Source organism: Globicephala melas, chromosome 2, assembly GCF_963455315.2.
Source record: "Globicephala melas chromosome 2, mGloMel1.2, whole genome shotgun sequence".
In the NCBI taxonomy this organism is placed as follows: Eukaryota; Metazoa; Chordata; class Mammalia; order Artiodactyla; family Delphinidae; genus Globicephala; species Globicephala melas.
In genome coordinates, this window is record NC_083315.2 from 98,083,894 (window position 1) to 98,103,634 (window position 19,741).

At 37.2% G+C, this 19,741-nt stretch overlaps 1 protein-coding gene across 10 annotated transcripts in view; it reads left to right on the forward strand.

Moving 5' to 3' along the window:
• DPH6 (diphthamine biosynthesis 6) overlaps positions 1–19,741 on the forward strand; it is a 442,679-nt gene that overhangs the window by 109,124 nt on the left and 313,814 nt on the right. For all 10 annotated transcript variants that reach the window (XR_009563051.1, XM_060294493.1, XM_060294494.1 and 7 more), the window contains one exon: positions 1,937–2,055. Coding sequence is in view for 9 of the 10 variants with exons in the window: in XM_060294493.1 (XP_060150476.1) it covers positions 1,937–2,055 (119 nt within the window). In the remaining variant the exon portion in view is untranslated. The remainder of the gene's footprint in view (positions 1–1,936; positions 2,056–19,741) is intronic.

Genomic DNA, 19,741 nt, shown 5'->3' on the forward strand with positions numbered 1-19,741 from the left:
TGTATTTATTAACTGCCTCCACATTGCTTTAGGTGCTCAGGACATTTTACAAAGGTAAATTATATACTGATAAAAGTCTCTACATTCAGGAAGATTTTGATTTCTTTGAAGGTCAGGGTATATGTGCATGAAAAAAAGAGTGATATTTCTAAGACCATATATGAGTAAATGACTAAACGTGTGGTACATTTAATAGGTAGTGGGATTATCTGAGAAAGAGTTCAGTGTGTGCTGGAGTAGTCAGCCAGGAAACCTTACTGACACTAGGGATGATGGGGTTTAGAGATATGTTTTTTTAATTTGAAATCTGATCTCAGCCACTTACTCTGTGACTTGAGCAAGGCACTTGGCTCTGACTACCATTTACTGAAGACCTATTTTATCCAGGTATTGTACTACATTTTTTATCTACATTACTTTTAATCGATTAATCAATTTATCTACATTAATTTTAATCAATGGGTCCTCCCTGAGAAAGTGACATTTAAGCAAAGGCATAAAGCAAGTGAGGAAGGTAGGGAACATGGCAAGTGTGTTAGGCAAGCGTGAGCAGGCCAGGGGTGGCAGGTTGGAGTGAGAGGAGAGAAGTGGGAGATGAGGTATGAGAGCCAACCAGGGTGAGATCCATGTAGGTCTAATTTACTAGGAGTAATGGGGAGAGTTCTGAGCAGAGAAATCCCATGATCCGTTTATGTTTTAAAAGGATCACACTGGCTACTATATTGAAAACTGATTTTAAAAGGGCAAGAATGGAAATGGGAAGAAGTTAGGAGAGATACTGGTGGCTCAGACCAGCATGTTAGCAGTGGTATTGGTGAGGAGTGGTCATATTCTGCATTGTGGTAGATTGGATGTGGAATGTGAAGAAAAGAGGAATAATGAATGACTTCACTTTCTAATATTTTAATCTTCTCAAGAACTTTGGAAGGAAATATTTTTGTCCGTATGTATGAACTGGGAAACTAAAAGCCTGGAGCTTAGCTCTGACTTGTCAAAGTCATGCAGCTAGTGAGTGTAGAAGGAGGTTTCAAACTCAGATTTGTCTGGAATCCAAAATCTGCATTCTTTCTACAGCAACATAATGTAAAATATGTAGTACAATACCTGCAGCATAGTAGGTATTCAATGAATGTACTTTTTGTTCTTACTATTTTCTTTTCACTCAGTCGAATTCTTTTTTTTTTTGCTGTCATTATGATTATGCTTTTTCTTAATTCTTTTTGTTTGTATTAACATATCTTTATTTTACCTTCTCATTTTTTATTGAAGTATAGTTGATTTACAATAGTATGTTAGTTTCAGGTGTACAGCAAAGTGATTCAGGTATATATTTTTTTCAGATCCTTTTCCATTATAGGTTATTACAAGATATTGAATATAGTTCCCTGTACTATACAGTAAACCCTTGTTTATCTATTTTATGTACAGTAATTTTTATCTGTTAACTCCCATACTTCTAATTTATCCCTCCCCCTCTCAGAATCAAATTCTTAAAAAAAATTTCAGAGTTATTAGATAAGAATAATTCATATAACCATAGGTATTATAAATGTAATCAATATATAATTATTTTATTAGGATAAATGTATTTTCCTGTGCTTCACAATTTTGATACCCAAGGAAGTTCTAAAACAAGAATAAACATCCATTAGCATTTGGAAGCTTTTTTGCATAGATTTCTAAACTTAGAGTCTTACTAAAATTAATATTTCTTCTCTGCCTGGAGATTTCATTTTTATCTGTTTATGCATAGCCCATGGAAATTAAATATATTTATGTCGTATATATAAACTTCATTATGCAAAACGTGTTTTTAAAAGTATTTTATATGCTAAAATCCTTGAGAGAAACAGTATGTTTAAAATCAAAGTAATTGCTATGGATCCAAGTATAGAACATTAAGATATCATCTGATTTTTTAAAAATTATGTTATAGGTGTAAAAGGCTTAATCTCCAGCCTTTAGCTTACCTTTGGCAAAGAAACCAGGAAGATTTGCTCCGAGAGATGATATCATCTAACGTTCAAGCAATCATCATCAAAGTAGCAGCTCTAGGTATGTAACCAGAATTCCAAGGGAGCTGTCTGTTACCACACAGATAATCTGAGTTCACTAATAAGCAATTACAAGTAAAAAGGAAGAATGACTTAGAATATAAAAATGTGGAGTCACAAGCTGAAGAAATTGAGTAAGGGGAAGTTTTAAAATGGGCTTTTGATTATTAACCAAAGTGATTAATAGTGAGACTCTTTTCTTTTTTTAGTATATATAACTACCTCTAAAACTGGTATTATATTGTGGTCCTTCAATTTAAGTTCTTTTTGTAAGATGTGGAATTCATATTCATAGGAAACAGAAAATGTAGTTTGATTTTTTTTTGAAGCTTTTTAAAATCTGTATTTGGTACAACACATGATATTTTCCTTGTATTTTTTTTTAACGTACTTTGAATAATGCTGAAATAGAAGGATTGTCTTTGTTTGTGGTATCAGAAATAAGCCGCGTAGTGGGTTTTTGTTGAGGATGATGAGAAATTCACGTTTGAGAAAATGTCGTTTGATCAGTTAGCATAGACACAACAGGCAAGGTGGTAATCTGATTCAAAAATGGATATTACATATGAACACATTTAATTTGTTGCTTTGAATTTTTATAATTACATTCATTTTCAAGAAACCGTGGGATTTGAGCCCAATTCATTTATTTCATGAACCTATTACAGTAAATGCCCTGGAGCCTCAGGGTTCTCAAAGCCTAAAACATGTACCTCATTTGAGAGTGTTCACCTTGCTGATCTCTAAAATAACAAGGTCCAAAGCTGTGGAAGGTTTCACAGATAATTTCACATTTTAAACAGCATTAAAAGGAAGATTCCATAATATTTCTTCCTGGTAAACACAAAGCTACTCTCTTCTTGTGGAAGTTGAGGTGTTATCTTTAGTGGAAAGCCTTATTTAGAGAGCATGCAGTTGATCTCCTTAGCTGTTAAAAAGAAAAACATTGAGGTGGTGTTGTGTTCTCATTTCTGAGAAAATGTTCCTCAATAACTCTTATGATTGAAGTTCTCACTACGGATATATTTGTCATATGAGTTTCTATATGAATGTATCCAGAATATGCTCTCTCACTTTCTTTGTCGCTCACTCTCTTTTGGATTTTCTCAGATTGCATAGTTCTGTAATGAAGTTCATGTGGCACCTCACTGGACAGTACATATTCTGTCCCTTTTACTACTAGAAAATGGAATGTATTAGAACCCTGAGAGATCTTGCCCCGTTAGAAAGACAGAGCAATAGAATATGACCTTACTGCCACCTTTATTATAGTATGTGGCTGATATTGCTTGTCTTTTCATTTGTGTGTGTAGATGTGTGTGCGCCTCTCTGTAAAGGTTGGAGATGGTGATTAACTGTATTAAACTTTTGGGTAAAATATAAAACTGAGATAATTTGTCTTTGACATCCCAATGACAAAAGTATAGATCCGATTTGAACATTTACAGCACATAGTTTCTATTGATTGCCTATCGGTGTGCAAAGATGAAAGTTATTCTCAAGAACACTATTAAAGAAAGATTTGTTGAGTGGCACATTCCTTCTAAAGACACAAACATAAATGATGCAATATAGGTTTCCAAGCTTACACACACACACTTTAAAATTTTCAGAAAAAGTTTTAAACAAAAAATGGGACAATAGGACCTTTCCATTCACAGAGCGGGTCAGCAAAGTTTTGTGGCCCGTGAGATTATGGAATGGTCTTATAAAAGGGTTGATTCTATATGGACGTATAAAAAACAAATTTCGAATAATTGTGTTAGACAACCTTGGTGTCCTGCAGGCGTGAGTGAACTCGTGAAATTTTCACATTAATGGCTTAGTGCTTAAAGAGGTTTCTGGTTTTTAGACTTATTTAAAGAAGTGTTTCCACATTGGATTTAAGAACAATCCTGCATTTAGAAATATTTATTTTTAATTGTATGAGTATTACATGAAAACATTCTTGCCATGTAATGTTAAATTTTCATGGTTACAGAAAAGATTTGATGTGTTTTCTATCTGCTCCTCTGCTGCCAATGATTCCCTTTCCCAGAGATACCCACCAGAGTGATGCTGATCATCTTTTTAATCACTTTTTTGGTATGTGTATATGTAATATTTAAAAAGCCATAAAACAATCACAGTACTTCTACATAGAAATGTTATATGAAGAGTATCTTACTCTGTATATTGATGGGCAACTTGCCTATTTTTCACTCAACAATATGTTTTGGAGTTTTTTTTTTTCCATGTCAATGTAGATTTACTTCATGTTTTGTTTTGTTTTTAATTAACCTTTTATTGAAGTATAACATAAATACAAAAAATTGCACAAATTCTTGTGTCCAACTTGGTGAATTTTCAAAAAGTGAACGTATCTATATAATCAACACCCAAATCTAGATATAGAATATTGCTAATATCTCCCTAGTCAATACTTGCCTCGCCCTCCCAGAGGTAATAGCTCTTCTGATACTTAATACCGTAGATTCGTTTTTCCTGTTCTTGAATTTTATATGGCCGAATCATAGAGTATAGGCTCCATTGTGTCGGGCTTCTTTGGCTCAACATTATGCTTATGAGATTCATCCACATTATTGAATGATGTAATAGTTTGCTCATTTCTCCTTATAGTGTAGTGTTCCATTGTAGGAGTAAACCACAGTTGAATTGTCCATTCTATCTTCCATAGCCTGTGGGTAGTTTCTAGTTTGGTACCATTATAAATAGTACTGCTATGAACATATAGTGTCATTTTGTACATTTTCTGCCCCAGACCTAGAACATCCATTTCTTTAAGAAGGCCTTGGGTTTTTTTTTAATGGGAAATGATATATATGTATGTGTATATGTATAACCTCAGGAGTTCATGATATTTTGAAATCAAATTTAGGGCTATATAAGGACTGGAATTATTCTGTCTTCCATCTGTGCTTTCTTCCACAGTGAAAAATGTTCTTGATTCTCAAGGACATAGGAGATGTTATTGATTAGAAGATCCCACAATTACTGGGAACAAAAGATCAAGTAGTAGATCTGTAACCCATTCTTTCCAGTAACTGGGGTAAGTCCCCTGGAAAAAAAGGAAGAACTCATATAAATCTCCTTATAAACATTAATTACAGATGTCATGACAAAAATAAACAAAACAAAATCACTAATGATATTTACTAGTGGGGAGGAGTCCTTATCTTTAAACTGCCTTTAACAGGACGTATCTGGTTGCTGTGGTTGGTTTTGGTAAACAAACCTGGAATCTTTGGGTTTGGGGGCATGACTTCCTGGAACATGTCATGTAAGGTATGTAACTACCTGAATAGGAAATCAATCAAGATGTTTTATGCCTGAGGTATCTATTTTCTGTGTAAGTGATGTAAGCTACATGCATTGCTTAGAGACCTTACCTGTTGACCTGGTTCACGTCAGGTTCAGTGTGACCAGAAAACACCTGGAGGGCTTCACTCATAGTTCTGGCCCTCTCCCTGCTTCACCTGGCCCTTTGATTGCTTGTATCCTTGGAATTATTAGTAAAGCTTGACCTTACTAGGTAAGGTCTCTGGTTTGTATGAGTCTGATTTCACAGAACAGTCTTTTGTTATTGCAAATTGGCCTAGTCAGTGGGATTTTGTTTTTCAGACCCACAGATATATAAGATACCTTTTGGCAAGAAAAAAAAGGCTAGAAAATGGTGATGAGGACTTAACTATTGTTAGCAGCCCCGGTAAAAGCAGGACAATTTAAAAACAAACAAAAAAAAGAGATAGTAGTTGGAGAAAAAGCTTGAGACTATCTTTACCCATCACTGGAAAACCTTCTGCTTCCATATATATTTGCTAACAAAGTAACTCAGTTGATCAGTAGAAATACCGTACAGGTAGTTGGAGACCAAGGTCAGGTGACTACTCAATGCTAAGAGTATTCTGTTTAAGAGTTAGTGCTCTTTATAGAAAATAGCAGCAGAAGCCTGGGGAATGATTATTGACATGGATTTTTGGAATTAACAATCAGGAAGCCATATCACTATTCTAGACATTGTTGAATGGAAAGGAGTATCTAGGTTGAGCAGATGGATGATATGACAGTCCATTCTGTATACTTCTGAACGGTATGACAACTAACTTGCTATAGTGCATTATGGTTAGGATTTGGCAATCTTACCCTGAGAAGAGTAGGTGCCTCACCCCTTCCTTGAACTACAAATGGAATACTCCTTCCAAAGCAATAATAGAAATGGTATGAGTTACAATTAACCCTAGACTGGCTTTATTAAGACCAGAGGGAGACACATAATTTGATGCCATTGGCACAAATGATGAAGTCATGCGAGTAGGTCATCATGAAAACATTGCTCTTGGGAAGCCAAGAGACTATTCAGGACAGTAACTGATCTGCTGGCTTAGTTACCATGCATAGGGCTGCATTGTGAAAAAACTGCCAAGCTATCCAAAAGAAAGGAGGTAAAAAGGAGAGAAGTGAATGGGCTTCCCTGGTGGCACAGTGGTTGAGAGTCCGCCTGCTGACTCAGGGGACACGGGTTCGTGCCCCAGTCCAGAAGGATCCCACATGCCGCAGAGTGGCTAGGCCCGTGAGCCATGGCTGCTGAGCCTGCGCATCCGGAGCCTGTGCTCCACAACAGGAGAGGCCACAACAGTGAGAGGCCCACGTACCACAAAAAAAAAAAAAAAAAGAAAAAAAGGAGAGAAATGAAAAGATAGGAGAACAGTAACTGGCCCAACCAGTTACTGTTTCAGATGACTTATGAAAAATGGGTTGACAAAGTAGGAAATTGATGAAGTTTTTACTAAGGATCTAATAAAGCACTATTAGTTTTAGGAAATGGGAAAGGCATTCTGGCACCACCTTTTTTTTTTTTTTTTTGATGTTGGGGGTAGGAGTTTATTAATTAATTAATTTATTTTGGCTGTGTTGGGTCTTCGTTTCTGTGCGCGGGCTTTCTCTAGTTGTGGCGAGCGGGGGCCACTCTTCATCGCGGTGTGCGGGCCTTTCACTGTCACGGCCTCTCCCGTTGCGGAGCACAGGCTCCGGATGCGCAGGCTCAGCGGCCATGGCTCACGGGCCTAGTTGCTCCGCGGCATGTGGGATCTTCCCAGACCAGTGCTCGAACCCATGTCCCCTGCATTAGCAGGCAGATTCTCAACCACTGCGCCACCAGGGAAGCCCCTGGCACCACCTTTTAAAATGCTTCAGCAAATTCATTCTGTCTGTTCTGGAGAAATTTAGCCCAATTATGAGGATCATGATTTACAATGGAAAATAAAAAGGGGACTGAATTTATTCTCTCAGAAAGCCGTAGAATCTGAAAAACACTGAGAAGTCAGATCTGTTTGCCCAGTCCCTAGTAGGGAATCTTAGGCTACATACACTGTTGGGGTGGAATGCAAAACTTTTTAGATACTGGGCTCAGTATCCTATGTAGCCCCGGTGAAAGACAGGAATTGTGCACTGAAAGGCTGAGGGTGAAATTTGTGGTATATAGGAATGCTGTAGTGGAGAAAACCAAAGTAGGGCTAAGGTTAAAAATTGGAAATTATAAAAATTGGAAAATATAACTCTTGAGCTTCTCCTGTGGTCATTTCATCTTTACCTGAATGCATAATTGGTATGGATATTATGTGTATATGTTGCCCTTACCCTTTTTACAGGGATGTGTACTAAGTCTGTCGCTTCATTTTGTTTTAACTGGCTATGCTAAATGGAAACCTTTGGAATTGCCCAGGCCCTTCTTAGTAGTAAACATTAAGCAATAAGGATTCCAGGAGGTCAGTAGGAGATCACTGCTCATTTTTAATCATCTAGTCTGGCTAGTTCCTGGAGGTTAACAATATGCAATCAAGGATTATACAAGGTAGTGCTTCTTATTGCTATAGCTGTACCTGATATAAAAAGACTATAAACAGGAAGTGCAAAAGGACCAGGGGGACTAGTATGCCATTATAGCCCTGACCAACACCTACTTTACAACACCAGTTTCAGAGTCCATCCATGTACAATATGTTCCATTCTCATGGACTGGAACTCAATATACATTTACTGTGCTGCCACTGTAATGTTTAAATTCATCATCACAATCCAGTGAGGTAAGACCTGGACTTGAAAAACATTAATACCAACCAAGTTAGTGCATTGCATTGATAAAATCGTGAGAATTGCCTCTTCAGAGGAAGAAACTCAGGAGGAGTTAAGAACTATATTATATATATGAAAAATAGAGGCGGGCTGACAAATCCAGCTGAAATTCAAGGGCTAGCTCAGTCTTTGAGTTTCCTGAGAATTATATGGGCTGGAGCAACCATGGTACGTTCCTCAAAATTTGAGAATTAAGTTGATATCTCCCACAGGATTCAGTAATAAACAAGAATCTAAGACTAGAAGGGCTTTGTGGATTTAGGCAAAAACATATTCATCATTTAGGAATGCTGTTCATCACTATTCACAGAACCACCATAAAGAAATCTGAATTTGAGTGGAGACCTGAGCTAAAACAAGCAAATTGTAATCCCTAAGAGAAAGAAAATGAGTGGGGTGAGTGCTACAATTGTTTTAGCTAACTGCCTGGAGGTAATTTCTACACTGCAGCATAAGGGAAAAGAACCCAAAGAGAGCTCAGGCAGTTTTCACTGAACTGAGGAGACAGAGATCACAATTCAGAGAGACCAAGTGCTGAGATTTTGTGGGACAGAATACCAGACAGAGGGATCTTCATGGAGAGAAACCTCTGTAGACCTATAGAAAGCTTCTCTCAGTCTTTGGCAGAGTATGGATCTGCATATGTGTGAAAGGGAGCTACCTCCAGCTGAAGAAAGAATCATCAAAAAACAGTAGGCTGGGGCTTCCCTGGTGGCACAGTGGTTGAGAGTCCGCCTGCTGATGCAGGGGACACGGGTTCGTGCCCCGGTCTGAGAAGATCCCACATGCCGCAGAGCGGCTGGGCCTGTGAGCCATGGCCGCTGAGCCTGCGCGTCCGGAGGCTGTGCTCCGCAACGGGAGAAGCCACGACAGTGAGAGGCCCGCATACCGCAAAACAAAACAAAAAAAACCCCAAAAAACAGTAGGCTGAACAATTTCCAGAGTTCACATAAAACTGGAAACATCCATGTTTCCACCAGTGGAAAGACCTCATCATACATCAGATATCAGGTAGAGTCCTCAAACAGGTATCACCTTAGTAGTCATGAGCCTTAGACTAAAGGCTGCTATGAACCTGATGTAGCAAAATTTAAAAGCAAGCCTCAAAAGGATCAAACTGATTTCAAATAACTTAACTTATGCCAGAACAAAATCTAAAACTATTTAAAGGAAAATAGTAAAATCCAACACACAGTATAAAATTCATAATGCCTTGTGTCTTAGTTACCAGGCATGGAAAGAAGGAAGAACATGTGATTAATACTGAGAAAATCAATCAAAATACACCCAGGTTTGGAACTGGCAGGCAGGGAAGTTATAACAGCTCCTATAAATATGATCATAATGCTCGAAAAACTAGAGGAAAACATGATTATGATAAGAAATAAAAAATATAAAAAAGCCCAAATACTACTTCAAAAATACCTTATCTGAAATGAACAATACACAGCAATTAGACATTGCAGAAAAGATGAGTGAATCTGAAAACAAATAGTATCTGTCAAAAATGAATCATAGAGGAAAAAAAGGACTGAAAATAATTAACACAGTATCAGTGAGCTGTGGTACCATAACAAGCAGACTAACTTAGGTGTAGTGTCCTAGGAAACAGGATGGGGAGAATATTTGAAGAAGTAATGGGCAAAAGATTTTTCCAGTTTGATGAAAACTCTATATCTACAGATCCAAAATTTCAATGAACCCAAGCAGAAGAAACATGAGGAGAATCACAAGGCACATTATCATCAAATTGCTGAAAACCAGTGGTCAAGAGAAAATCTTAAAAGCAGTCAGTGTGAAAAAATTAATTCTATACAGAAAGCAAAGATAAAAAAATCAACAGGCTTTGTCTCAAAAGCTGTCCAAAATGGAATACAATGAATTTATATCTTAAGGTACTGAAAATCAATAAAAGTCACCAAGAATTTTATACCCAGTAAAAATAAATTTCGAAACGAAGACCATATAAAGACATCCTCAGATGTACAAAAATTGGGGGATTGCGCTTCCCTGGTGGCGCAGTGGTTGAGAGTCCGCCTGCTGTTGCAGGGGACACGGGTTCGTGCCCCAGTCCGGGAAGATCCCACATGCTGCGGAGCGGCTGGGCCCGTGAGCCATGGCCGCTGAGCCTGCACGTCCGGAGCCTGTGCTCCGCAACGGGAGAGGCCACAACAGTGAGAGGCCCGTGTACCACAAAAAAAAAAAAAAATGGGGGGATTCATCACCTTTAGATCTGCATTTCAAGTAATATTAAGGGAAGTTTTTTGGACAGAAGGAAATAATAACTGATGAAATTTGAATCTTACAAGGTGATAAAGAGTAATGAAATAATGGAGTAGATAAATTTTAAATCTATTCTCCTAACTTTTAAGAAGATTAGCTAGATTATTTAAAGAAAAAATAATGGTAGTGAGTTGTGGGGTTTATATGGGAAGTAGATATATAATTATAGTAGCACAAATAGTATAAGGGGGAAAGGACAGTGAAATGAAGGTACAATGTGTAAGATTCTTAAATTATACATAATTATATAATACTATTTGATTGTGGACTGATAACTTACAGATGTAAAATGTAAACCATAAAGAACCACTAAAAAATAAAATAGGTGTGTAGGAGAGTAAATTGAGTATTGTAAAATAATCCAAAAGCAGTCAAGAAAGGGAAAAAACAAACAAACAGAACAGATGAGAAAATAGAAAACAAAAGGTAAGATGGTAGATTTAAACTTAATCATTTCAATAATTACATTAAATGTAAATTATTCAGACACCTCCAATTAAAAGGGAGGGATTTGCAGATTCAATTAAAAAATGAAAAAGAAGGCTCAACTATATGCTTTCTATAAGAAACTTGCCTTAATTGTAAAGACATAAATAGGCTAAAAGTGAATTGATGGAAAAAGATACTCCATGGTAACACTAATTCAAAGAAAGCTGAGGTGGTTATATTAATGTCAGACAAAGTAGTCTTTAGAACAAGGAGTATTATTAGGGATAAAGAGGGACATTTCATAGTGATAAAGGGGTCAATTTATCAAGAGAGCATAGCAGTCTAAAAGATCTGTGCACCCATAACAGTGCCTTAAGATACACAACACGAAACTGATATAGGGAGAATTGGACAAATCCACGGTTATACACAGAGCTTTCAACATTTTTTTTTCAGTAATAGCTAAACCAGGTACAGTAGACAGAAAATTATTAGGATATAGAAAGTTTGAACAGCACTACCAACCAACTCACCCTACTTGCCCCTCATAAAACACTTCATGCATTAGCAGCAAAATACACATTTAAGCACACGTGGACCATTCATCAAGATAAACCATATTGTGAATCATAAAAGAAGTCTCAGTATATGTCATCATACTGAAATCAGACAAAGTATGTTCTCTGAATATACAAAAATTAACAGATATATCTGGAAAATCCCCCACACTTTGAAATTAACCAGTATACTTCTAAATAACCCACTAGTCAAAGAAGAAAGTATTTGAATTGAATGAAAATAAAACTGCAACGCATCACAATAGTGGGATACAAGTAAAGCTTCGTATTATAATTATTCCATTTATATGACATTTTGAAAATAGAAACTTATACAGACACATGGTAAATAACTGGTTGCCAGATGCTGGGAGTTGGGGGAAAGACTAACTGTAAAGCAGGAAAAGAACAGCCTACAACTTCTCTCATGAACTTTTTAGAGGGGTGGAAATATTCCATATCATTATGATGGTGGCTACATGCCTATATATATTTCCTGAAACTTAAAATTGGTGAATTTTATTTTAAAGCAAATTTTAAAAATGAAAATAAACAGGGCAGTGAATAAAATTTCCCAAAGACAAGGACTGCCATGTTAGCTGTCAAGTAGATTATATTGGACCTTTACCAGAAGCCCCAAGAGACTGCAAATGAGTGTTAACTAAGATGATGCCTATTCAACACTAAACCGTACTCAAGCAATATTGGGAAGTACAGTTAAAGTTTGGAGCAGCCAGTTCCCCATCTTTTGGTCCACTTCAATATATTCTGACCACTGTATACATTTCACTGCTATAAATAACACAGAAATGGACAAGAAATATCTCATGGACCTACTACATTTGTTAGCATCCTTAGAGCAGCGATGTAATTGAAAATTGGAATGGGGAATTGACACACTAGTTAATTAAAATGGCTGGTAAGGAAAAGAAAAGATTTATGGTTAGCTTAATTAGTTAAATTATTTTGTGCTAATATTGACTATGATAGGAAGTAATGCGAAGACTCTACTGGCAAAGGTTCTAGGATTGGGACGTAGGAATGAGGTGATGGGAGATGACGCCAAGTACAGAACTATATATTTTTCCTATTTCACAAATTTTTTCTTTTGTTTTGCCTGATCTATACTGGTCCCAGGCCTGGGTTTAAAGTTACATGTACCAAAATAAAGTGTTATAAATTCACAAAACACAATATTAATACTACTAAATTTGACAGTGCATATTCTTAAAGACTGTTAGGGATATGTCATAGCTTCACCCGTAGAGATAAATTAAGGCCTATCTCTAAACACAGGGCCATGTGTCCTGTGATTCTTTATCTGTCAAATCCTGTAATATCAGCCTGTGAGTCAGTCCAAGGAGAAGTGCTAACAAGGCTGCTGTTTTTACTGCCCCTGTGGGTTTATAATATGTCTACTGAGCCAGAAAGGCCAATCATAGGGGAAAGGGTATGGGTCAAAACAGGTAGTAAATGGAAATGGAGGGAATCAGAGGAGATGGAAAAGCACTTACAAGTAGATTACAGTTCTGTGGCAGAGTACAGTCATGTGACCTCCGTGCCAGAGCCTCTGAGCTAGAAAATAACACTCTTAGGCATCCCTCTCAGATCTGATGCTGACTACTTAACTTATGTTGAGAGAAAACTCTGGACCTCTTTTCTGTAGAGAAGGGAAGTTGCTGATATATGAGCTCTACGTGAAGATTTTACCTAGATAATTTGAAGCAACAAAATGACAGTGTTCCAATTGATGGTTCAGAGTAGGGGTAGTTTACTACAGTTACCATTCAGTTATTGGTTTATTGTCTGTAGCTACCATTCTGATCATTTTTCTGATGATTATTGCTAATGAATTATGTAGGTGGAGGATTCTGAACTGTAGAGCTTTTGCACTCTTTGTGGGCATAAAGCAAAACAATATGTTGCTAAGACATCTACCTAGATATAATGGAGAGCGGATTTTTACTGCCTGCCGTAGCTTGATCTAGTCCTTCAAATACAGAGTATGTGAATGTAATGGACTTCATTTAAGGAAATTGGAACACGACCCTTGAAGGAGATGGATTTGGTAGAGATATAATGAATTGATATTACTTATAACTCCTCTCTGGAGTTATGCAAAGTACATTTATGGAAAACCTGTGACACCCAGGCAGAGGTGTATTTGGTATAATACACCAATTGATAATCTTATGGGGCTTAACATTATTTTTGTGTACAAGCCATTTTCCTAAATTGTACAAATGCCACTAATGTACCATGGTCGTAACACATGTTGTGGGTTGATTACTATTGCCTCTGCTGTGAAAGATGTTCTGTAGGGATTTTTGATCCTGGTCTTGCGGTACTACATCAGACCAAAATATGGAATGTTCCTGGAAGTTCTTCATGTTGAAAAGAACCTGCTAGTCCAAATATAGACACTAGAGGGAGCTCTTTTCCAGGAGACTGACTACATCTAGAAACGGCCCTGAAGGGAGAGCAAAGCTCTAAATGACTGGACTAATGGAATATTTACTTTCATGGAACATTGTGTCAGTCAACAGTATAGGAAGAGGGCCTGAATACTTACCCAGAAAAGACTATTGAATATTCTACTCAATATGGAAGTTGCTATTTTTTTTTAAATTTACTTAATTTTATTTTATTTTTGGCTGCGTTGGGTATTCGTTGCTGCGCGCAGGCTTTCTCTAGTTGCAGCGAGCGGGGGCTACTCTTTGTTGTGGTGTGTGGGCTTCTCATTGGGTGACTTCTCTTATTGCAGAGCACGGGCTCTAGGCGCGCGGGCTTCAGTAGTTGTGTAGTGTGGGCTCAGTAGTTGTGGCTCGCGGGCTCTAGAGCGCAGCCTCAGTAGTTGTGGCCCACGGGCTTGCTTCCGCCGTGGCATGTGGGATCTTCCTGGACCAGGGCTCAAACCCGTGTCCCCTACATTGGCAGGCGGATTCTTAGCCACGGCGCCACCAGGGAAGCCCCGGAAGTTGCTAATTTTAAAGATCAAAGGAGTATCAGAAGCCAAGCTAAGGATGCCAGTATACAGGAATACTACCATTAGCCTAGATTGTGGTAGGACATTACTAGACAGTGTGACCCCTATATTTGTTTTCTAATGGCCCAGGTACCACAGATAGATATAAAGGGGATTATCTTTCCATGGTGCATTGATTGAGATTGGCCAGATAAAGGAGTAACACTGTGTTGACCTGAAGAGAGCATTTTGAACAATGATATCTGGAAGCCAATGACTGTTAAAACCTACACTGTGATATCTGGGATATAGTTAAATTCTCAAACCAGATGGAATCCACAACTTAATTGAACAGTAATCTCTGATCACTACCGTGGTCACTGAATGTGAATGTGCATGAGAAGAAGTTGGTTTTGTTGGGCAAGAAATGGAGAATGGTGCTATAATTCTAATTGACCCTTTACGCCAACCTGGGCCAGAGCATAACCAGTGTGACAGTGAAGGACTTGGAAAGATGTTCTGATAGTCCTGGACCTCTCCCTGATTTGCTGTGTTGTTTATTTCTGTTCTTTAGGTTATCAGTAAAGATTGATGCTGAATAAGGTCTTGGATTTGTTTGAGTCTGACTTGACAGTCCAGTCTTTTGGTCTAACTCAATTTCTCATTTATTTTGTACCACATTGTATATGTAGGGTTGTAGAGAAAATAGGCTTATGTTTCTACATAATTAGGGCTTTCTGAGCAAATTTTGCAGAAACTTGGGACCTCGGCTAAAAGACAAGCATTAGAATTTAATGTATGTTGGAGCAGACAGAGCGGACTGCAGAGAGATTTACTTCTCTGGAGGTCTGTGTTTACATTTCAGGGGTGGGGGTTGAGACCAGGACCTTAAGAGACATCTCCTGGGTTGTAAAGCTGCAGACACTAGTTTATTCCTCCCCAGAGAGATTTTTTTTATGTTCCAAAATGAAGACACAAGTCTTTCCCTTTACTTTTCCAAAGAAGCTCTCAGAAGGAGAAGGAAAACAATTGTCTCTTTTTTCCTAAGTAAATATACAGATTTATACCTTACCTACAGAAGATGGAATTACTTGAAAAATTCCATCTCATTCTCATCACCTTGCTCCTGGGATAAGACCTGGGACCCAGAAGAGCCAGAATGGTATTACCTACTTACCGTATGTAAGTAGTAATAATAATCTGTTCTGCTCCAAGAGACTCATGTTGGCACTCGGCATTAGTAATAAATATAGGTATTAAAATTTTAACAATGTATGGTACAGTCTCAGAATAACCATGCTAATACCACCACCATTAATGTGATTGTTGAGAACAGTTAAAAATAATTTTTTACACATCGTTTCCTGCATTTCACTTCCCATTTCTTATGAGTTCTACATCTGTTTTGTCTGAGCATATAACTATTATATACTGTACACTGTTTTTTAACAGTTTTATGGAGATACAAGTAACATGCCATACAATTCACCCATTTAACATATACAATTCAATGTTTATTAGTATATTCACAGAGTTGTGCAGCAATCATCATAATCAAATTTTAGAACATTTTTGTACCCGATCCTCCATAAGAAACCCATACCCATTAGCAGTCAGTCATTCCCCATTTCCTCCCAGCCTTCTCCTACTCCAAGTCCTAAGCCCCACAAAGCTGCTTTGCATCTTTATGTCTTTATATATTTGCTGTTCTGGATATTTCCTGTGAATGGAATACTATAATACGTGGTCATTCATGACATTCTGGCTTCTTTCATTTGGAATAGTGTTTTCAAGGTTTATCTATATTATAGCCTGGATCAGTATTTATTTATATATATTGCTGTGTAACATTGAATAGTGAATTGTCCCTTTTTTTAATTGCTTGATTCAGTTTGCTCGTACTCTGTTTAGGAATTTTGCATGTATGTTCATAAGAAGGATTGACCCATAATTTTCTTTCCTAGTAATGACAGATGTGGGTGATAAGGTTACCCTGGCCTCATAAAGCTTAGAAGTGTTTCCTCTTTTTCTATCTTCTGAACGATTTTCTGTAAGATTGGTATTAATTCTTTCTTCAGCGTTTTGAAGCATTATTGCTTAAGCCACCTGGACATGGAGATTTCTTTTGGGGACAGTTTTCAATTAGTGATTCCATTGCTTTGTTAGGTTAAGACTATTCAGATTTTCTATTTCTTATTTCAGTTTGGTATGTTGTGTTTTTCTCTGAATTTGTCCAAAGTTTTGAAAATTATAAATATAAAGCCTTTAATGCTTCTTATTGTCTTCTTATCATCTGTGAGATTAGTAGTGATGTCATATTTTTCATTCCAATTGGTAATTTGTTCTTTTCCTTACTTTATCAGTCTTGTAGGGGTTTATTGATTATATTATTGACAAGCTTTGATTTTCTAAATTACATGTTGGTTTCTTTAGTTCCTTAATTTCTGCTGCTGTCTTTATTATTCCTTCCCTTATACTTTCTTTGGGTTTAATTTGCTGTTTAATATAATTGACATATAAAATTATATTAGTTTCAGGTATATGACATAATGATTATATATTTGTATATATTGTGAAGTGTTTTCTAATTTCTTGATATATACATATACACTAAATTTCACCCTTGTTTTCTAATATATATATATATTTATGCTATAATTTTTCCTGTAATTGTAGCTCTAGTTGTATTTTCATTATCAGTTAGTTCAAACTGCTTTCCAGTTTTCACTGAAATTCCTTCGCTAATCCATTGGTTATTTAGAAATGTGTTATTTAGTTTCAAGTATTGCTTAGTTTCCAAACATGATGGCTTCCTATTTGTCTTTATATTATTGATTTCTGACTCAATCACATTTTGGTCAGAGATAACATACTCAGGATTATATCAATTTTTTAAAAATTTAAGGGGATACTTTATAACCTAGCATATAGTGTAATCAATAAGTTATTTCTTAATTTTTCTTCTTATTTCATCCATTTGATGTTATCTGTTTTTCATGATTTATTGTGTTTTCCTTTATTTCCTGCCTTTTGCTGTGTGTGATATTTTAATGTTCTCTGTTGCTCTGGGAGGGATTCATTCCACTAGTAGTTAGCTTTAATCTTTTCAAAGTTATATTTTTCAACTTAAAAATTTTAAAATATTAATATCAAAAATGCAATATCATCTTTATAATACTTCCTAATCAATATAAGGAATTTAAGGGGCTAGCCCATAGGCAGGACAGAAATATAGTCCTGCCGCATAGCACAGGGAGATCAGCTTGGTGCTTTGTGACCACATAGAGGGGTGGGATAGGGAGGGTGGGAGGGAGACGCAAGAGGGAGGAGATATGGGGATATATGTATATGTATAGCTGATTCACTTTGTTATAAAGCAGAAACTAACACACCATTGTAAAGCAATTATACTCCAATAAAGATGTTAAAAAAAAAAAAAAAGGAAAAGAAACATAGTCCTATTTGGGATCCTTATATCCCAGTGATACAAAGGATTGACCTTTGATTCAAAATGACTTGCTGTATTTTTTCAGAAGTGTGCTTAACATATTGGGCCTCATATGTGCTAGTTTGTAAGCTGATAATAAAGACAAATAGAAGCATTTTCAGTGCAAGATACTCTGGTATCCTGACAGTTAATTTATATATTATACAGGACAGCCGGGTGCAGTACATTTGGGAATGTTATAGCCAAATAAAGACATCTTTACCCCTCTTCTTTTTTCCTCTCCATAGACACATATATCAGGGACCCAGGTCAAATTTCTAGAACAATTGTTTTCAGCCTTGGCTGCACATCAGAGTCACCTGTTGGGGTTTTAGAAATCCCTTTGCCCAAGCTTCACCCCAGAGGAATTAAATCAGAATGTCTAGAGATGACACCGAGGCTCGCGGGCTCTAGAGTGCAGGCTCAGTAGTTGTGGTGCACGGGCTTAGTTGCTCCATAGCATGTGGGATCTTCCTGGACCAGGGCTTGAACCTGTGTCCCCTGCATTGGCAGGTGGATTCTTAACCACTGCACCACCAGGGAAGTCGCAGAAATTGCTTCTTTAATGAGGGGGCAAGATTGGATGAAGATGGGACACAGAAACAGCTATAATTCAGTGAGTGGCGAGTGACCAGAACATTGAAAGGATGAGGAATGGTGCCATAGGAGGACTATATAATGGAGCTATATATTTAGCCTGAAGTGAAGGCAGCAGGTTACTGGGTCAAGGAAAATGGGGATTTTTACAGCAATCCACAGTATTTGAAAGGCTGCTGGTACTTTTGTGACTTCAGAGAACAATTCTAAGAGGAAGTGGAAGTTATGTAGTGAAACAAGTCTTGATTTGGTATCAGAACTTTCCTACATTTGGAGCTCTCAAATAGTTTCATAGGAGGTTGCCACAGGCCCTTGTGTGGATTTCTTCAAGCTCCTACTGCATGCCCTTGCCCTTTCCAATATAATACTGCTCCTTCATGCTGAAACAGAAGTCATCTGAGGTTGTAGAATGGGGCTAGCTAAGGTTGCTTTGGGGAGGAAATTCCATCCTACTCTAATGGCTTCTGGCTCCACTCTTGAAGGGTGGAGGTTTGCCACCATTGGATAACTTCAGAACAATATGCCACTTGCTCTGTGGGCAGTTCTATAGAGAGAATTTTGGAAATGGATTGATTAAGGGCAAATATATACTACCGGAATAAGCATACGTCTTGTGCAAAGGTGACCGCTTTGAAGGTACAGCCCTCATTTGACTACGTAAAAATCAGTCTCATTACTTTATTCTTAGTTTTCATTAAAATCTGATGCTTACACAGAGCACAGTGATGAGAAATTTAAACTCAGTTATGGCATTCAGATTCCATTTGCTAGGTAAAAATTTTGTTACATGCTTATTTTGCCATTGCATGTTGGTCTCTTACCGTTTTTTTCTTGATTTGGAAGCACATCTTCCTTCCCTACTGTTACTCTGCATCTTGTGTATAGTGAAATTCTTCTTTTTTTTTTTTTTTTTTTTTTTAATTGAAGGTGATCTATGTGTGTCTGGAAAAGGTAACATGGTGTTAGGGAAGAAAATTGTCCCTGAAACTTTGTTTTCATTACTTAGCAGGTTTTACAGTTAATGACAGAAGTTTCTCTTGTGGCCTCTCCTCCCAAAGACTGTGCTTATTTTTCTCCGGTAGTTTCATGTGACCTTGTTACAAGCTTCATGTAATTCCCAAATAAATTACATTTACTGGTTTACTTCTATCTAGTATTTTATTGACATTTCCAGATAAGTTTAATAGGATGGAGAGAAACAGTGTTCTCTTTATAGACTCAGTGGGTGATTTGACCT